This window comes from Atractosteus spatula, chromosome 2, assembly GCF_055471065.1.
Source record: "Atractosteus spatula isolate fAtrSpa1 chromosome 2, fAtrSpa1.hap1, whole genome shotgun sequence".
In the NCBI taxonomy this organism is placed as follows: domain Eukaryota; kingdom Metazoa; phylum Chordata; class Actinopteri; order Semionotiformes; family Lepisosteidae; genus Atractosteus; species Atractosteus spatula.
The window spans coordinates 36,580,845-36,599,459 of record NC_142707.1 but is presented as its reverse complement, the minus strand read 5'-3'; the positions used below and the strand labels follow the sequence as shown (position 1 = coordinate 36,599,459).

The window sequence follows — 18,615 nt, the reverse complement described above, 5'->3', positions numbered from 1 at the left end:
CCAGCGTTATTGGGCTCAACGGCAGTAAACACCCTGGATGGGACACCAGTCCACTGCAGGACAAACTCTGGCACAGATATAGACACACACACTCACACCAAGATCAGTTTTCTCAAGAACCCAATTAATCCACCAGTATGTCTTTAGAGTAAACAAGAACCTGGAGGAAACCCACCATAGGGAGAACATAGGATGAACATATAAACTCCATGTAGTTAGTACCCCAAAACTGAAGCCTATCTGTCAATTTTAAAGCATTAATCTCCAGTGAAATGGTTCCTCCAATTCTTACTGAATTTTTAAACAAATAATGTGACAGGAAAATGATACAATTATAAAGAAACATGATTTATTTAGAGTTTAGTACACTTCTTATGAAAATTGTGTGAGCTTGTTCTATTCTGAATGAAGCATACAATAAAATATATTTTTTACAGATCTCTGCAGCACAATTACTGGTTTCATTATGTCCCCTAGATATTCAGTCCTTACCTTTCAGGGTTTCGTGTGCACAGCTATTAAATGAATGCTTTTGCCTGTATGAATTAACATGAAATTCACAATGTATGATGACTAATTGAAATGTCTTTTCTGGTACAGAAAAAGTTTCTTTAGTGTTCTATTTTACAGTTTTATATTAGACATCTACATACATCATCACAACACCCTGAAAAAAAGGATACCCCAAGTCTAATGTCTTTTAAAGAACAGTCTCACAGGATGATTAACAAAGCTTTTTGCTAGAGTGCAAATTTTCTTCATTGTTTCTTCAAATTTAAACCTTTAGAGAGTTACAGTAGATGCCACTCATTTACAACCTCTTGTTACCCAGCAAAATGTTTTTATGCGGACGTTGTAAATAACGGTTCAATTTTCAACATGTACACGAAACAGCAATATTAAACAGTTGTAGCAACGTGCCAAATTCATGTAGCAAATTTTGATGTTAAAAATAACCATAATCTTCTAATAAACAAAGTGGGTGAAACAAGAAAATGAAGGCATACACAATATATAATGCACAGTATATAAACCAAAAATACACTAAATGTTTTATGAGTAAATAAAAATAGTGCTTTACCATCTCTGGTGAAAACGAGCAAATTTAAAATTGTCCAATGTATTGTTTTGTACAATTTTAATAATATAAAAAAACTGAAAAAAATCAACACATACTGTATAAAACTACCAGGACCCAAGAAAGGAAGAGTATATTAAACTGTCTAAAAAATAACATATACAGTATAGAACAAAATGATGACTTACTCACAATCACTGCTGATATACATAAGCTGCACAATGTAGACTGTAAACTGAAAACCTCAGTTTTATACATCCGGTAGGTGCACCATCCATTTTAACAGGCCTAGTCTTTCTTCTTGCTTTTTGTTAAGTCCTGGGTTCTAACAGAACCTCAAGAATGCAAATTGTAATGAAAAAGAAAGAGGTCCACATTTTTAAAAGCAATTATATAAAATTCAGAAATTACAACATAAAGCACATGTACATCCTGCTGCTACACCTCAGAAGAGACTTTAGCCTCTTAAAAATCCTAAATAAGCTATTAGCAATCCGCATCTACAGTAGTTAACATCTGCCGAGTTACGAGTTCCTTTGAGTTGATAGGAAGAGACTGGTTTCCAAGAACATGTTGCAAATAAAGAACTGTATTTTTCAGGTCTGCTAATAAGTGGCATTCACTGTACCTTCACAGAAAATGGGAACAAACTTTGCTCTAGAGCAAAAAACTTTGAAACATTTTCAATCTATAAACCAAACACTTTCTTTTACACCCTTCTTATTTACTCTTCAGCTTGTGTTCTTTAAGAAGTCTTTTCACCACAGATATTTCTAATGTGTTCAATGAAACTGAACATGGCCTTTTTGTGTGTACAAATGTAGCTAAGCTACCTGCCTGCTGCTGTCAAGGTGTTTCTTTCTATGTGACACTATGTGAAACTTTAATTAGTAATAAGATTTGTCAACCAAATAAGGCCATGATTATTGAAAACAAAGATCATCTGAAGTTCATGTGGACAGTTTCTTATCCCAAACAAAAAAATAAAATAAAAGCATAATAATTGAACAAATCTGCAAGTAGCAAATGTCTGGCAAAAGATAATTCTGGCTTTGCCACTTTATTCAAAATTGTATGTTTAAAAAAAAATAGGTTTAAATTCTAAAGGCATTACGCTCAGGCTAAACAAAATATCCACACAAGCTTGCCAGACAACCACTGCATCCTTATTGCAAAAAAGCCCTTTTATATAAGACTAGGTAGTGTATCAATAAGGTTTAATCCACGTGTGAAAAATACTGAGTGTCAGACACCACTCTAAGAATCCACAAAAAAAGACATTCAAATGAATTCTATACATATTAAAAAGGTATTTCCCAAATATACCTTTGATCACTCATTTATATGAAAGTGTGCCACATCCTGTTTATGTTAGTCCAACCTGTCAGGAGACTCATACAGAATACATTAATTTGTTGTCAAGGAGTGTTTATTGTGATCCTTTTGATAGTAGAAGCCAGAAGTAGCTCCCTTTAAAAATAAAAAAAGCTGCTTGAAGCTGGTTATCGGAATGTTGTTGCTTAAGTCAACACTGAGGCTGCTGGTATCCATTTTGCTTAATAATACATCATGTATTTCTTCCGTCATCTCAGAATTTAGTATGAAGCCGTTAGGTATGTAACCTGCCTTTGAAGGCTTTTCAACAAGCACTTCAGCCACTGTAGTTGGTAAGTATTGCATGAACAGGGCAGCCACCAAGCCACAGAATGACTGATGCTCTTTAAAGAAAGAGCTTGACTGCTGTACCAGGGATTTATGAGTGGTTGCACTGTGGCTTTGGTGGCTATGTTTAGTATTGCTGTGGAGGTATGATGGAAAGGAACAGCAGATCTGCTGAGTAGCTCTGCTGTACGCAGACACAGTGCTCAGGAGTGGTGTTTGATGTCCCCTTCACATGTAATGCTGCCTGTGAACCCAGTTAGTCTTTATGCAGGGTCTGGTGGAGATGAAGATAGAGTGGTTTCTTTGTCAGAAGATGGAGTTTCTTTCTTTTGAAGTCCGTTGGCTTCTTGTACCTTTAGGAGTCAAACGAAAAGGTCAGTGCGGGCATAGACACAACCAACTCGAATCAATACATGCATCTGAAACAAAAACAAAAATCGGACTTCGCATTCAAGCCTTCAAAGATACTTCCTCGCAAATCTCTCGCAATTCTACAAATGAACCTCAGTCCAAGCCCTGCTTATTAAATCCCTTTCAATTACTTTTTGTTAACCTTTATAATCTTTTTATTCAACCATAAACCTTCAACTCATTTACCACGGTTTAACACTATTTGACAGTTTAACAATATTATAAAACCTTTAAAGCCACCCGCAAGATATTTCATTGGTTATTGTTACAGAAAACAAATATAATGCTAATTATTCAGCTCAACCCAACAGAGATGATATACTGTACAATAATGCAATACCTGAATATATACAAGAATACCAAAATACTCAGGAAACCAGCAGCTACTCTAAATCCCACAAGTATACATCAAAAACATTTGCTCCCACATTTTATGATTTACTGTAACTTAATGCCAAAAAAACCTACACAACACCTGAAACAAGCAAATAATGCGAAACACAAAAAACAGCACAATTCAAGGCATACATCCCAACAATGATAACAGGGACCTTTTAAAGGCTTTAACTCCCACCAATACCTGAGGCATTTGAAAAATATCACCGCTATATTTAAACTACTGTACAACTGAAATACAGTGTACATAAGATCATTTTTTTATGTGTTTGAGAAGTGATAATTCATGGTTTCAGTGCATTCAGGAATGACATTTTTACATATATGCTGTAGTGCAACTTTATATTTTGTCAAATTAAAATTAAATAATTGCATGGCAAAAAAGGGATTATGGCTTTGGTTGACACTTTTTGACTGTTTTGGGTTTCATTTCTAAAGTCATTGTATACTAGCAACGACATAGCTTTGTATAAATACACATTTATGCAAACTGCAATTACAAATTATTCCACTATCCTAGGGGCTGCAAATCATACATTATGAGTGCAAAACATAAATAAATTACAATTACCCAACTCAATACCCACCAACTGTTGACAATACCTAACAATGACCAAACTTTTAAAACATTTTAAAACTCACTAACAATCATTTATTGAGACTGTGTTGATATTATTATTATTATTATTATTATTATAACATGAATTGGCAGCTGTCATACTGAAGTGCTCTCAGTGCTGCTGCTCTTGAATTGACTCATACTACAGATGTTCATGTTTTAATCTTAACGGTGTTACAGTACAAAAAGATGCAAGGTGGGATTTCATAAAGTTGTGATAAAAATGTGTAAACATCCATGACTTTGGTTTCCTCTTTTTCTAAAATGGCCAACAGCCATATCACTCTGCAACTCACAACTGTCAACCCACTGAAGCTAAACAGATGTGAGCCTGGTCAGTACCTGGATGATAGACCTCCTGGGAAAAACTAAGGTTGCTGCTGGAAGAGGTGTTAGTGGGGCCAGCAGGGGGCGCTCACCCTGCAGCCCATGTGGGTCCTAATGCCCCAGTATAGCGACGGGGACACTATACTGTAAACAGGCGCTGTCTTTTGGATGAGACGTAAAACTGAGGTCCTGAATTTTTGTGGTCATTAAAAATCCCAGGGCGTTTCTCGTAAAGAGTAACCCTGTAACCCTGGAGTCCTGGCCAAATTTCCCATTGGCCCTTACCAATCATGGCCTCCTTATAATCCCCATCTATGAATTTGCTTCATTACTCTCTGCTCTCCTCCCCACTGATAGCTGATGTGTGGTTCTGGTGCACTATGGCTGCTGTCGCATCATCCAGGTGGATGCTGCACATTGGTGGTGGTGGAGGGGAGACCTCCATTACCTGTAAAGAGCTTTGAGTAGAGTGTCCAGAAAAGCGCTATATAAGTGTAAGAAATTATTAATTATTATTATTAAAACACATAATTTTCTCCTTGTAGTTTGGTGCTGGACATAAGAATCATGGGCCTCTTATTACTGAGGAACAGGGTGCCAGAACAAACGTGAACTTTCTTTGTGAAATGGCACTTACAGTTCTATAACAATGGGACCAGGTTTGATCTCATCCATTTCCATGAAGGCAAAACATTTTGTGCTGGTAAACCTTTTCTTGGGTTTGTAGTGCTTAAATTCAAAGAAAATAGCTGCCCCTGAAACACAGGTCAAGGACATCAATGAATTTCAGAATCCACTGTATGACAAACACCTGCCCAAGCAAAATCATCTCTTCAAAGCTGAAACATGGATATGCATACCTTACTTTAGGAATGTTTGTTTTCTAACATATTCCATATAATGAAACAATACTCCCAGTGTATATATATTCAATTTAAAAAACATGCTTATACAATGTGACAGTTTTATAAACCTTTTTAAATCTATGCCAAGATTTGTTTAAGGACATATTTAAAGATCTAATATACAGTAGCTGGGTACATTCAATACAGTACAAAGGAAACTAGAAGTGAAAAGTAAATACCTTTAGGAAGTTTCTCAAGATGCTTCTGTATTTCTACGTCCACATTAAAATGAATGTATGTGTCTTCTTTTCTGCTAGCCACTGGGGTATCTTGGACTGGGTTCAAATCGATGCCATTTAGATCTACAGTGAAACAAAACATTAATCTTGTCTGGTGTTTAGTAAGATAAAATGCCATGAGCAAAGGAACTTTATCTTTATCCAGGCACAACAAATCATTATTAATAATAAGAGTGATATGAGTTGGGGGGTACACTAGTTACAGTATATCAACATTGTATATTAAATAGCAATCAATATTCAGTATGGGACTGTAAAAAATGAAAACTCTGGCATGGCTCACTCGGGATACCTGCTTAGAGGCTCCATTATAACTGGAGATCTATGCAATTTGCATATCTCCTGGTTACGTTGTGGGGTTGCAACATTAGGAGGTATGTTGATAAGGCAGAGCTGGGGCACTAAGATGGCCTAAGAGGACAAGTGGCATAGGGATAGTGTGACAATCTGGCCCCTGGCTTCTGTATCCTGATTAAGAATCTTCTCTATATTTTAAAGAGGTCCTTTAAGTGGCTTTCACATCAATTTCTGCTTTCCACAACCTATTCCCATTTGTGGCCTTGGCTGGCATTACTGGCTGCCTTGCCACATATCCTCTCTGGCAGCTCACATAACCAGTTTGAGTGGTTGGCACCGTGAGGCAGTGGGTCCTGGAAAGAGCACCAGCATTGTCGTGAGAGACACCAGAATGATGCTTGAGAGTAAAGCAGTACGGGAAGAACCGCATAGTAATGCGAGTATTCCTTTTCTGACTTCATCCAGACAAGGGGGACATGGTCAGTCACCAAGGTGAATTCCCATGCCAGCAGGTAGTATTTGAGGGTTTCCATTGCTCACTTCAACAGCAGGCCTCTTTCTCAACTACTGCATACTTGAGGGAGAAGGTTTCTGCTGAGATAAATAGCAGGATGGTATGATCCTTCTCTCATTTGAGACAAGACTGCACTTGTGACAGTCACGGTTCCGCACGGGGTTGTGCCCCCCCGCCGCCCGTTCCAGCCCCCACACCTGGGGCGCGAACCCGGGTCTCCGGCGTAACGCAACAGGGCACCAACCGCGTGAGCTAAAGGAGACCTCCCCCAGCTCAGGCAGCTGAGGACCCTGCTACGCGCAGTGAGGGCGCTGACGTCACCACACTAGCTCCGCTACACACCGAGGTCTCTCTCAATCAGTCTGTAAGTAGAACAATTTCATAAAGTGAGTCACTGCTCACTACAGGTTCAGAACACAGGCTGACTTGGCCTTTGAGGTCAAATGACTGGTGTTTGGAGCCTTTTTCTTTGTGAGGTCTGTTAGGGCACTTGCACTCTCAGAACACTGAGGGAATAAACCTTCTATAATAGGATGTGGACTTGGTCCTTTGTTTTAGGGGTTAAAATTTTCTGTATTGGTCTAATTTCTTTCCAATTGAGGGTGAGGGTGAACCTGATCATTGCCTACTGCATACCCCAGATATTGGATTTGCCTGAAGCCCGGTTTACTCTTCAGGGGGTTCACATGAAGTCCTGCCTTTTCTTTTCTAAGCTGTGGGTTAACGTCTGGCCATACTTCAGATTTGTGTCCCATTCTTCACTGAAGATAACCAGATCGTCAAGGTAAGCCGCCATGTAGGCCATGTGTGACCTCAATTTCCTGTTGCACTTGTTCTCCTCTGGAATTCTATATGGTGGCATGCAAACAAGACTCCTGGGTGAGTCTCAGTGCTATGTTCAATGATCTGGGTTCTCTCAGTTCAATAAAAAAAAACAGCAGCACTCTGCTGGAGAAACAGGAGGAGAAAGTTTCTCTCACCCCAGTGCATTCATTAACCCCAGAAAAGGAAAGATGCTTTAATTAAGTCTGGCTCTCTCCAGGCCTTTAACAAATTTGCATGATAAATCTGTTCTTCTTCCAATTTAGCTCGTAAATCGTATAGTCGACAGGGCCAATTTGCTCAGTTACCTCATAAGGTTCCTACCAACGGACATGTACTTTACATCTGGGGGTAGAAAGAAGCAGTATCACACTATCCCTAGTGTGAAACTGTCGTATCTATGCCTGTAGGCCGTAGTATTTGTTTGTCCCTCCTAAGCCTTCTTTAAACATTTTTACTAGAGGCATTACCTTGGCTTAGGATCATTAAAGGAAGAAGAGGACATCAAAAGGGAACTGAGCCCTGGAAGATTTTTCCAAGACAGTTGCAGTGCTCTGTTGGTCTCTTGTTGCAATCTATTGGTCTCCTATTGCAATGCAACTGACTGGACCAGGGCTTTGATTACATCATCCATTTAAAAAAAATCATCTAGCCACTAGGGAACGATCCCGTTGATAACACCACTTGTGACAAGCTGGCCTTGGCCTCTGTATATATATTTTAAAGTGGTCCTTTAAGTGGCTTTCAGATCAACTCCTGTTTTCCACAACCTAGTCCCACTGGTATAAGGAAAGGAAGATTCTTTTCTCCTTTCTATAGTCTGGACTTTTGATCCACAGTTACTAAGAAACAAATGCATCTTTTAAGCATACAATCATGCTGCTAGAGTATCAGAACTAACGCCCTTTAGCTTTGCAGCTTTTTTTTTTAATTCTTAGAAAATAGAGAACAGCTGGCCATGGTTAGAATATCCATGTGAATTATTCTCCTACTCGATTACGCATGTGGACATTCTTTCAACACTGGGTAGAGGTTGGAATTGATAGAATACTCAGATCACCCTCTTGTGGCCACAGAAGGAATTACTGTCTGCCTTGCCACAGGTATAGAAGAGGAGGTGAATCAGACTGAGAAGTAAAACTACTCCGATGAATTCAGTTCTCAAACCAGAAAAAAAGAATATGATCATACCTTTGACACTAACTGTAATGTAGGGATCGATGCATTGTCCTGCATCCTTGAGTCCAATCTTTTCAATTTTTATTGTAAGTAATGTCATTCCAGGTTCTGAAGGTAACCTTGGCAACAGCGTACCTGATGAAACAATATTTTTATTTAAACAGCAAGAACCATTATGTATACAGAGGTCCATGGTGATCTGGCAGAATTCCATAGCCTAAAATGCCACTCTATTTTAAAGTTACACTCCAAACTACATAGAAACTAATATATAATTACAAATGTTACCATGAAGGTGAACAACGGATGAAAAACACAGTAATAAGTGTCCAACTGAAGTGTTTTTTGAGTTAAAAACACAAGAAATGTTGTACATGACTTGTAGCAGAAAAACAACAGTACCCTCTTTTAACACAAGCTCATCACAACTACAATACAACATCCATATTTTCTGGACAGTGAATACAAAAGTTTTTCAAACTGTATGTTAGATCTGTTGCAATTAGGATCTAGGTCAAATGTATAAAGCAAATAGTCTAGGGTAATATTATAAGAAATGACTAAACAACAAAAAATAAATACATTTTAGCAAATGCTTAACAGTATTACTGTACCTTGGAAAGCTGTGAATGTAGCAGGCAATAAGGAAAGTGTTGAAGCCATGCACAGGACCAACAGAAAAGGGTGTGAAAGAAATAATATGTATTACAAGCAACACAGCACTGACAAGCAACACAACACTGACACTAATATAACACTGACAGGGCGAAAAAATATAAACTGTGGAAAAAACAAAGCATGTGGCTAAATGCACAACAGAAGGCAATCATACTTCTCACCAAACACAAGGCAGGCATGTCATTCTGTTAGTCTACCACAAGTAAATTAAAGAATACTGTACTTGTTTGGGGTTTCTATTTAAAATTTACTTCCAGTATTCCACAAATCTTTTTTTACACTTGTTAAAGTCATCAAGAGTGCTCCTGTCCTTATTGCAACCTTTGTAAAACCCCTGTCTTGTTAATTACTCAAATTACAGGCTGCATAAAACGCATAAAACGATAACACAACACAATTTGAACACTGAGTGCCGGACTTTACCCGGAACTCTAGATGGGAAGGAATCAGATGAGCCTGACCCTGCTGCTACATCATCCTCTTCTTCCACTTCCAAATTCTCTTCCTCGCCAGGGGCTAGAATTTTCCTAAAAATAACAGTAATAACAATAACAATACATACATCCCTTTTGCTTGTTTTGGAGTCTAAAGTAACATACTGTATTTAAAGCTTAGGTGTCTATTGTACTCTTTATAAGTTGCTTGAGCTTAGACACTTTTGTGAGACAAAACAGTACATCTGTAGATAACTAGCAAACAGAGGAATAAATCCTGTGGGAAATGACTAAATTCCTTCCAACAGGGAAAGGTAATTCAACAGAGCAGACATGGCTCTGGATTTTATTTTCCTAAAGAACACCCTTGTGGAATGACATTTAATGAGGCTCAGCCATAAAGATCATTTGGCAATAACAAAAGTATAAACAACAAGTAAAATACAGCATTTAAAATAATTTCATCTAGACAATCCCGTTAGGCCAAAATGCAATCCAACGTGCTACATACAGTACATTCAAAATATACATTTTTCTCAAAGTCAAAAGGTGCACTTAATTTGTAATTATTTAAAAAATACATAAAATCAATTAATTTGAAGCAAAGGGATATCTGCTGAAAATACATTGAGACAAGGTTTGTATTAAAAAATAAACAGTTTTACCAGACACGCCTAACTATTTATAACAGCTTTTACAAAGCGGTAAAAAATGACAGATAAACAAAAATGCTCTCTAGTTTATGTTACTAAACATAAATTACATAGAAACTAATACATAATTATACATGTTATCATAAAGGTGAATAATGACTGAGGAAAACTGTAAGAAGTTTGTGTCCAACTGAAGAATTTTGTGTGTTGTTCCTAAATGAAGGCGGCTCACAGCCAAAACTTTGTGTTTCTTCTTTTTACTTTTCAGCGTGGAAGTAATCTTGTTCCATTTGTCTGGTTATACAATATATAAACTTGTATGGTTAATATTTCATACTGAAAAGCTCTAAAATGCAACAAATGAGTATAAGAACCAAAAGCATTTGCTGAATTTTAAATATCTCTCAACGTACTGTACATAATACATACAGTACAAGTTATATTACTTAATGTATATGGTTGGGTTTGACAGAATAAAGTCTCATGTATCGAGCTGCTTGAAATAAAAACTAATTGATATAGATAAGAAAGTTAAAAATTGACTGTTTGAATGTGAACATCATACTCTTACAATGTTTGGGTCTCTTTTGAAAAAAAAAATGGTTCTCACAAACTGACAATAGCAGCCTTGAAAACTGCTTTAATATTCACCTTATGGGAAAGGAGAATCCAGCAAGGGTCAAGGAAGTGTGTAAAGTAAATGATGCAACACATCACAAAACAATCATAATTTGTTTACATCAATTTTCTGAATGTAAATTACCACACCTTACAGATGTTAAGTGAGCAAAGATTTTGATCATCAGACCCTGAGAGAGCCACAATCCAGCAGATCTTATAGGTCACCCTTGAAATATAGGTCATCGGACTGTAATGACTTGGAACGTATGCGAGTTGTGAATTAATTTAATAAGTTAACTTATTCAAGTAAGTCCAACACTGTGTTGCCTTAACACTAGGTAACTGTGATAAACGCTACACAGTGTTGGTCTTTTGTTTCAAATGTTCAAATGTTCTCTAAACTCAGCAAATTAACTGAACAAATCACCTACTTAAATGGTAAAAGTCAAAACATTCCAGGTGCATAAAAAATTGGTTTTAAGGCTGACACATTAAACCTCCTGTACTGTATCACTCCAGGACCCAGGTCAGCCAAAACTACAGTAGATGCCACACTAGTTAGAGGAAAAATGGTTCCACTAGCTGTGCAAAACACGATATCAAACAGTTCTGAGATATTTAAATGGATGGCCTGTCAGTTACTCAGAGAGTTGATAATGCAGCAGAGGCTCTGACATATGTGCAAGAGACAATGACAGCATAGCATGGACAGAGGACACTAAATAAAGAGCAAAGCTAAACAAAAAAACAAAAAAACTTTTGTTTAGCAACTTTTTAATCTATTGTAGTGTAGCTGCATACACTAGCAGCTGATTGGGTGAAGTACAATTCCCCGTGCTGTAATTTATATAAGTGTGTGTACCTGATTGAACAGAGCATGTAATGTAATACATGTATATGTTTTCTTATAGTAGCTAATGGTGTGCTTTTATAGATTTTTTTCCTGGATACAAGAACACCAAATGATTGTTAGCTGTGGAAAAATTAACAAAGCAGTCCCCATATAACACTGCTAAACCTACTGGTTTCACAAGCATTAATCACCACAGTTAAGCTAATTAAAGATAACTGTTTCCACAGATTTGTTATAATTAGTCTGTGACACCAGCCACAACATTTCTATGAGTGATTATGCATCTTCCTTGAAAACAATTGCAACAGAGCATGTTGGTTTAAAAAATGAACGGAACGGAAAAGCACAGAAATAAAAGCAAAGCACACATTGAAACTTATTTTTACCTTAATGGCACAGGCTGCACATCAAAGGGAAAATCTTTGTTATAAGTAAGAATATTCTTAATAACTGTTAACAAAGAGAAGAAAAAAAGAGATCAATAAAAAAAGTTTGATCCTTACATAAAGCAGAGTATAGAGTCAGTAATCGGTTTGAAAGCTGAGCTCAACTTTCTCCTATACCACCACTATAAAACTTGGTAAAACCTTTTACCATTTACCTTATTTCTTTTTTTGACCGTGCAACGGTTTAGTATTCTTCACTTGGCCCCACCTTGCTTTTACTAGGAGTTCACTGTGCTTCACTACATTTTACTCTGCTACATTACTTTCATAAGACTAAAGATACACTAACATTCTAACAAAATTTAGTCTGGTCTCTGCATCAGACAGGTAATTTAAACAGCCAGTTCCAAATCAGAAAGTGTTTAATTTAAACATTTAAATGAATAATTTAAACATAGCTTGATGTTAAGTTGTTTACATTGTAAGAAAAACAGTATATTAAGGAAAGCCTTTATGACTTAATTGTGAGAAATGATATGATTTTCCAGTCAAGTGCCAGTTTATCACTGATTGCTAGAAGCTTACAGCTGCATGAGCAGCCTGGCACTGAAAATAACAGGAGACCAAGTGTGCGATCTGAAACATATTCAGTCTGACACAGTTGTGGCTAGGAGAACAACATCTGTCAAATTCAGTTAGAGCTTAAATTCTGAAGAAAAATCAGTGCGATTAATAAAACTTTGGGGTGTTCATCAAAATAAAACAATAAAACTGGGCACCATATCACAAATGCTCTACAGTTAAAAACATCTGATGATAACATTATCAGAACTGGCGTCCAGCAAAGTCCTTTGCCACAGTGCAACCTATTCTTGTAACACAAACCTGAAAATATTCCCAATGCATGGGTCAGATTTTGTATTTGCGGCTGCATCTAGCTGCTAAAGCCAAAAAATGCACACACAAATGTGGTATTCATTCACACCCTTTAATCAGCCTACATAAACATTTCTTGATCTCCGGATCCTAGGTTGGACATTAAGATATACATACTGGGTTCCAGTTTCTTTAGATCTTCCAGCTTGAACTCCTCTTCGGACTGGGTACACTGATGAATACAAAAAAGACAAACATGATGTCAAGTGTAATCTGTCATAACCTCACATCGATAAAGCATAATGCAGATGAAAGTACTGTAGCGGCAACACTGTTTTACAGAGCTCAACAATTAATTGAAATGCTTACTTTGATAAAGAAAAAGCAAAACAGGAATGTGCTTAATGTTTTTTTTTTAATTCATGCAATTCAAATGTTCACAGAGTAGATATGTTATTGTCCACTAGATAGACAGATAAGACTTTATTGATCCCGTAGGGAAATTGATGTAAATTTATCTTTGGCTTCTCCCATAAAAGTAGAAAACACACAAGCGAAACATTAAAGTCACATAAAATCACACAAAGTACATGAACACAACAACAATATTAAATACATAAATGGATAAATAGGTAGTGAGGGAACTATATTTACTCTATATACATTCTTGAGCAGTTTTACTGCACAAGGGACAAAGGACGTCTTATAAATGTTTATTATTTTCTACATGTTTATTTAGTTTAATGTATTAAACTAAAATACAAGACTTACCCTGGACGGGATCCAACCCCATCACAGGTCAGTGTGGTAGCTCTACAAAGGTGGTGGCAATGGCACCTGACCTGACTTACCATCAGATGATAAGATCCACACCATCTGCTGTTGCAGTAAAGCCCATGCCATTATTCTGGGTCCCAACCATCCTGGCCACAGATTGTGCTACCCTCTTAGCTCTGGCAAGCAGTTCAGTGCCATTATAGCACGGACCATTGGGCTTATGAATAGCTTCTACCTATAGCAGTGTGCATCATTAACATTCAACTGCGTAATGCCTGAGGATTCAATGCACCTCTGCACTCTGCACTTTTTACTTGTATTTATTGTCATGTGCATTTAATGTTCTGTGCTATCCATTGTATGGTATTGTGCTTTATTGATCTATCATTATTTGCCATTATTTACTGTTTTGTACTGTGCACATGGTGTGAAAGTGTTGTGTATTCTACTGTGCCTTCCCTGAGAGAACAGCACTAATGTGCTGCATTTCCTATAGTAATTCAACACAGCACCAATTTTTAACAGTAGGAACAACAGAAGAACACATTTTGACATATACCCAAGACATCCCATGCATTGGTAGTGTTATAAGCTCCATCAAAGATTGCACACACGAAGATTGCCTAGCCTCTAAATTCAATCAATGCTTGAAACATATCTTCCTGGAATGGTGTTCCAGGATGCACCTCTTAAAAATATGCTTATCCTCTGAGCCAAGACAATTGACAATTGCAGAAAAAGAGTAATTACCTGCAAGGCTGCACTTCGCATTTCAAGGCATGTTGCAAGCTTTCCTAATGTTTTCTAAAAAAAGACAAAACAGACCAAAACTGTAATCATCCTGAAACAAAAGAACATGTTTTCTTCTAAATGAGAGAATATTTTAGTTCTACTTCATTAATAGACTTTGAGTATGAGCTCCTTAAATATATATTGTAGTTCCTAGTATCTCTGCTGTTTTTATGTTTTCCTCCTCCTTTTTTTTACTTAAATAAACTGCTAATCACAAAAATACACATAAACAAAAAGAGCAATAATCTGTACACATAAATTAATGGACTTGATGGATTTTTTGGAAAAAATAAAAGGGTGCTTTGGAATTTAAGTTTGAAAATCTTAATGTTTATCCTATGTTGATGCAAACAACAAGAAAGAGGAATTAAGAGGTGCATTAAATAAATATTTATTTTCAAAAAACCCTTCATGCAATAGTGACAATACTCCGTTTGAGTCATCCGTACAAGCAAACATGATTCTTGAATAGAAACATTCCATTTACAGTAAATATTTATTAGTTTTTCACCACATGTTCAAAGGCTGAAATCCCCATTAGTAACTTAAACTCATTTTAAGATCTTAAATTACCAGCAAGATACGGTCAAACCCAAAAATCTTTCTTTGATGGCTAAGGCTGCATTAATATTAAATAATCAAGCCTTTGTAAAATTCTCTGTCCAGCACTGATCTGGGCAGAATGGGACATTAGATGTGTTAGAATGCTACTTGTACAGTACAGTATGTCTAATTCACTGCTGCATTCAATGCTAAAAAAATGGAAGATAATAAACAACTGAATCACATTTTCTAATTTCAGCCTGAGACCTTTTTGGTTTTTTGGCTTTCCTGCACTTCTTCTCATTCCCCCTGTACTACATACAAACATGTAAAGGATTATTCCAGGCTGCAAGGGAAAGAAAAGAAACACAAGATTTCAGCTGTGGAAACATATCTGAAGAAGACTCCACATCTAAAACCCTGTGTTTCTTTTCCTTTCAGCCTAGACAAACCTTTACCTGTTCCTTTGCAGCCTACGCATGCTGACGCAGCTCCCTTCTCAAACGTCTTATATAAAAACATGTTCATTTACAGCCAACAAGAGTCATCAAACCCATCTCTGAAGCGATAGTCATACTGTACTAGCTCCCCCCAGTTCCCTGTCACTGTTAGAGAGAATTCCCATTATGTTCTGGGAAGGGTTAGCACCCTTCCAACTCAGTCAGCTTAGTGTCTGCTTTCACATACACCTACCAAAGGATTTTCTACATGAAAGAAGTACAGTAGATTAGAGGAAAATGAAAGTGGTGGCTGCTCTGATGATCCTTTCTGGATGTTTCAAGTCATTTGTGAACAGTGCTGTTCAGTCATTATAGGTTAGGAGCTGAACCTCAGAGGGATATTGCCAGGCGATTCAACTGGCCGGTGCAATAAGACTTTACCATCATACCTTCTGATCTTCTGTGAAGTCCGATGAATTGGAGGGGGACTGAACTTCTTTCTGAAGCTGCCTGGCAAGACTGATTAAACATAACAATTTAAAAGATGAGATTTTTTAAACTCATGTCCAAGTGCTCTGGTTTGTTTCCACAGTCCAAAGTCACGCTGGTTAACTGGCCTCTCTGGACTTGGCACCTGTGTGTGAGTCCTGTGACAAACTGGCATTCCATCCAGATTGTATCCTGTCTTATGCCCTGTTCACTGTGACCCTATTTTGGACTAAGCAGTTCCTGAAAACAGATGTTTTTTGGGGGGTTTATTTATATCCATTTTATCCCAGCTAGCACAAACAAGGTTATAAGGGATAAAAAATACACTGAAATATATACGTTTCAAATGTGTATGTATAGAATTTTTTTTTCTGACAAACCTCCTACCTTAATTTAAAAACAAACCCATCTGTTTGAGTTCCTCACAGATTAGTTTGCTATTTATTGATCCCACGCCCCCTCGTGGGCTAAGAATAAATAATTTTAAACTAAGAGCTGGGTTTGCTCCAACGTGTAGTTTTGAAGTGGCGTACACCCACATTTATAACTGCACAACAGGAATGCGGTATTAAAGTGACATTTTATTTCCCAAAAATACGTAGATTCCAAGACCAAACACAGTTTACAAACTGAGTAGCTATTAATCTTACTCCTGCCAACACTGCAGGGATTCTAAAGGTCACGACAAACCGGCAATCCACTTGTAATAAATTAAAAAAGCATGAGTTCAGAGTTAGCCTCATATTTCAGTTCTGAAACTATCGTTCCAGTACCTCTTCCTGACAGAAAAAGAGCTTTAAAGGCTCACCTTATCTAAAAAAAAATCCATCCAGGAATGAGGAATCTGAGATTTTAAATAATGTGTTTTACCATCATACGGCACAGCGCTACATTGATAGTACAGTCCAGCCACAGAAGGCAGGGTAAAAATAATGACATATCCATCGAAGCTCCACCCAAAACAACGAGAGGGTGTGGTTGAAAATACTGTTGATCTGTTTGAACGGAATTACTAAATCCTGTGTCCCGTCCAAATCTCACTGTATCTTGCAGAATAATAAACATTAATTACATATCTCTAGCAAAACCGATATATTGTTGAAAGTTTTTCAATTAATCCATTATTCTGCAATGGTGTTAAAAATCATTTTGTTTCACCTACCCCTCTTGCAAGTGCTTAATGAAGCAAAGCTAAATTGAACAGTTACTTTTATGACTCTCAGATGCTAGCTTGGTTACAGGACGATCGTGACCAGCAAAGGTGCCTGTATCTGAAGTAAAATAATGAGAGAAAAAAACTAAGAATAACCGCGGGATTGACACCAACTGCCTCAAATCCTGCTTACTGCAGATGCTTCACGAAGTAAAACATACTGGTTTTGTTCGTCTATATTCATTTCATTATGCAACCCCCCACACACCTCCTGTTATTCGTCACATTAAAATGTTTTCAACTTACATTTGGTATTCATCAATTGCTTCCACTAACTGTCCCCACGAATCAAAGTCCGTGCCTTTTTTAAAACTCGCGTGCCATTTCTGGATAGTCTTATTCACATCTGACATTTTGACAAGTTGGTGTCGCAAAATACGTTTCAAGTTAGCATTGTAGATGGGTTCGAGCTTCCTCTCTGCATTATCGTGTGCCAGGTATAGGCATTCAGGCTAACCGGTGCTACCAACACCCCACACTGACCAAGCCCTTCTGCCTCTCAACCAAACCGTCAGCATGGAAAAGGAAGTTCCGCCTCCAAAAATGTATCCAGCGAAGCTCCGTGTTTAAAGCAACAGTGGTGAAGAAATAGCACTTCTGCAGTTTTGCATTGCAGACACTGTTGCGTTTTTATTTCTTCATATAATTAGTCGAAAGTGCAGGAAATGAGCGCAATGGATCCAGATACTTCTCTGAAACTACCAATAAGCACATTTGCAACTTGATTAACAGTGGCTGAAGAAAAACAAACATCCCTTCACTTAAGTCAGTTGAATTAATTTACTGGTGAGGGATTTTAACTTGTCTGCCAGTTTTAAACCACCTTCTTAAAACATCCCTATGAGAAACCCTACTTCTGGATCAGAGAACGTGTCAGTACTTGAGAGGACCAAGTTAAGGCTCTGACATGGGTCTTGACCCAGGTCCAACCAAATACATAAGACGGCTTGTATAGTTAACTACTTGATGATTGATTTTAAAATAATAAACTCGAGACAAAATTAGACTTTGCTTACTTATTCTTATCCAGATGACGCTTCGGAGCCGTTTTAATTAAACACGGTTTCCCTTGTCTGACTCCCCGAAAGGCAGAAGAAGTAGGCACTTTTACTTAAGGAAAGTAAAACCATCTCAAAATATATGATTTAGAAATTCTCCATTCTTCTAATGCAGTTTACTAGTCATGTTTTTAAACTGTGAAGATATTGTTACTACATAGCAAACTATGGACAAATGGGTCTGATTTGAGTCCACGGTCAGTGTAAAGTAGTATTTATGAGTGTAGAGAAGCCTGAACTTCACTGCTATTTTTTGGTTGATGATGACTTCAATCATTGCTCGGCACTGCCGCCCCCCTCTTCAGGCAGCAGGCTAGTCTGAGGCTCTGCGACACGCCCATTGCCCAAAGCGC

The 18,615-nt window shown here is 37.5% G+C and overlaps 1 protein-coding gene across 1 annotated transcript; it reads right to left on the bottom strand.

The window, feature by feature from the left end:
- Positions 1–329: 329 nt before the first annotated feature.
- Positions 330–17,720, bottom strand: aida (axin interactor, dorsalization associated). Its single transcript, XM_088927171.1, has 10 exons — positions 17,451–17,720; positions 15,952–16,021; positions 14,478–14,531; positions 13,128–13,182; positions 12,075–12,138; positions 9,551–9,654; positions 8,462–8,584; positions 5,578–5,700; positions 5,131–5,248; positions 330–3,093 (listed from the first exon to the last, which is right to left on the bottom strand). Exons 1-10 carry the CDS (start codon positions 17,555–17,557, stop codon positions 2,997–2,999), a joined length of 915 nt encoding a protein of 304 aa, XP_088783297.1. The 5' UTR covers positions 17,558–17,720; the 3' UTR covers positions 330–2,996.
- Positions 17,721–18,615: the final 895 nt, after the last annotated feature.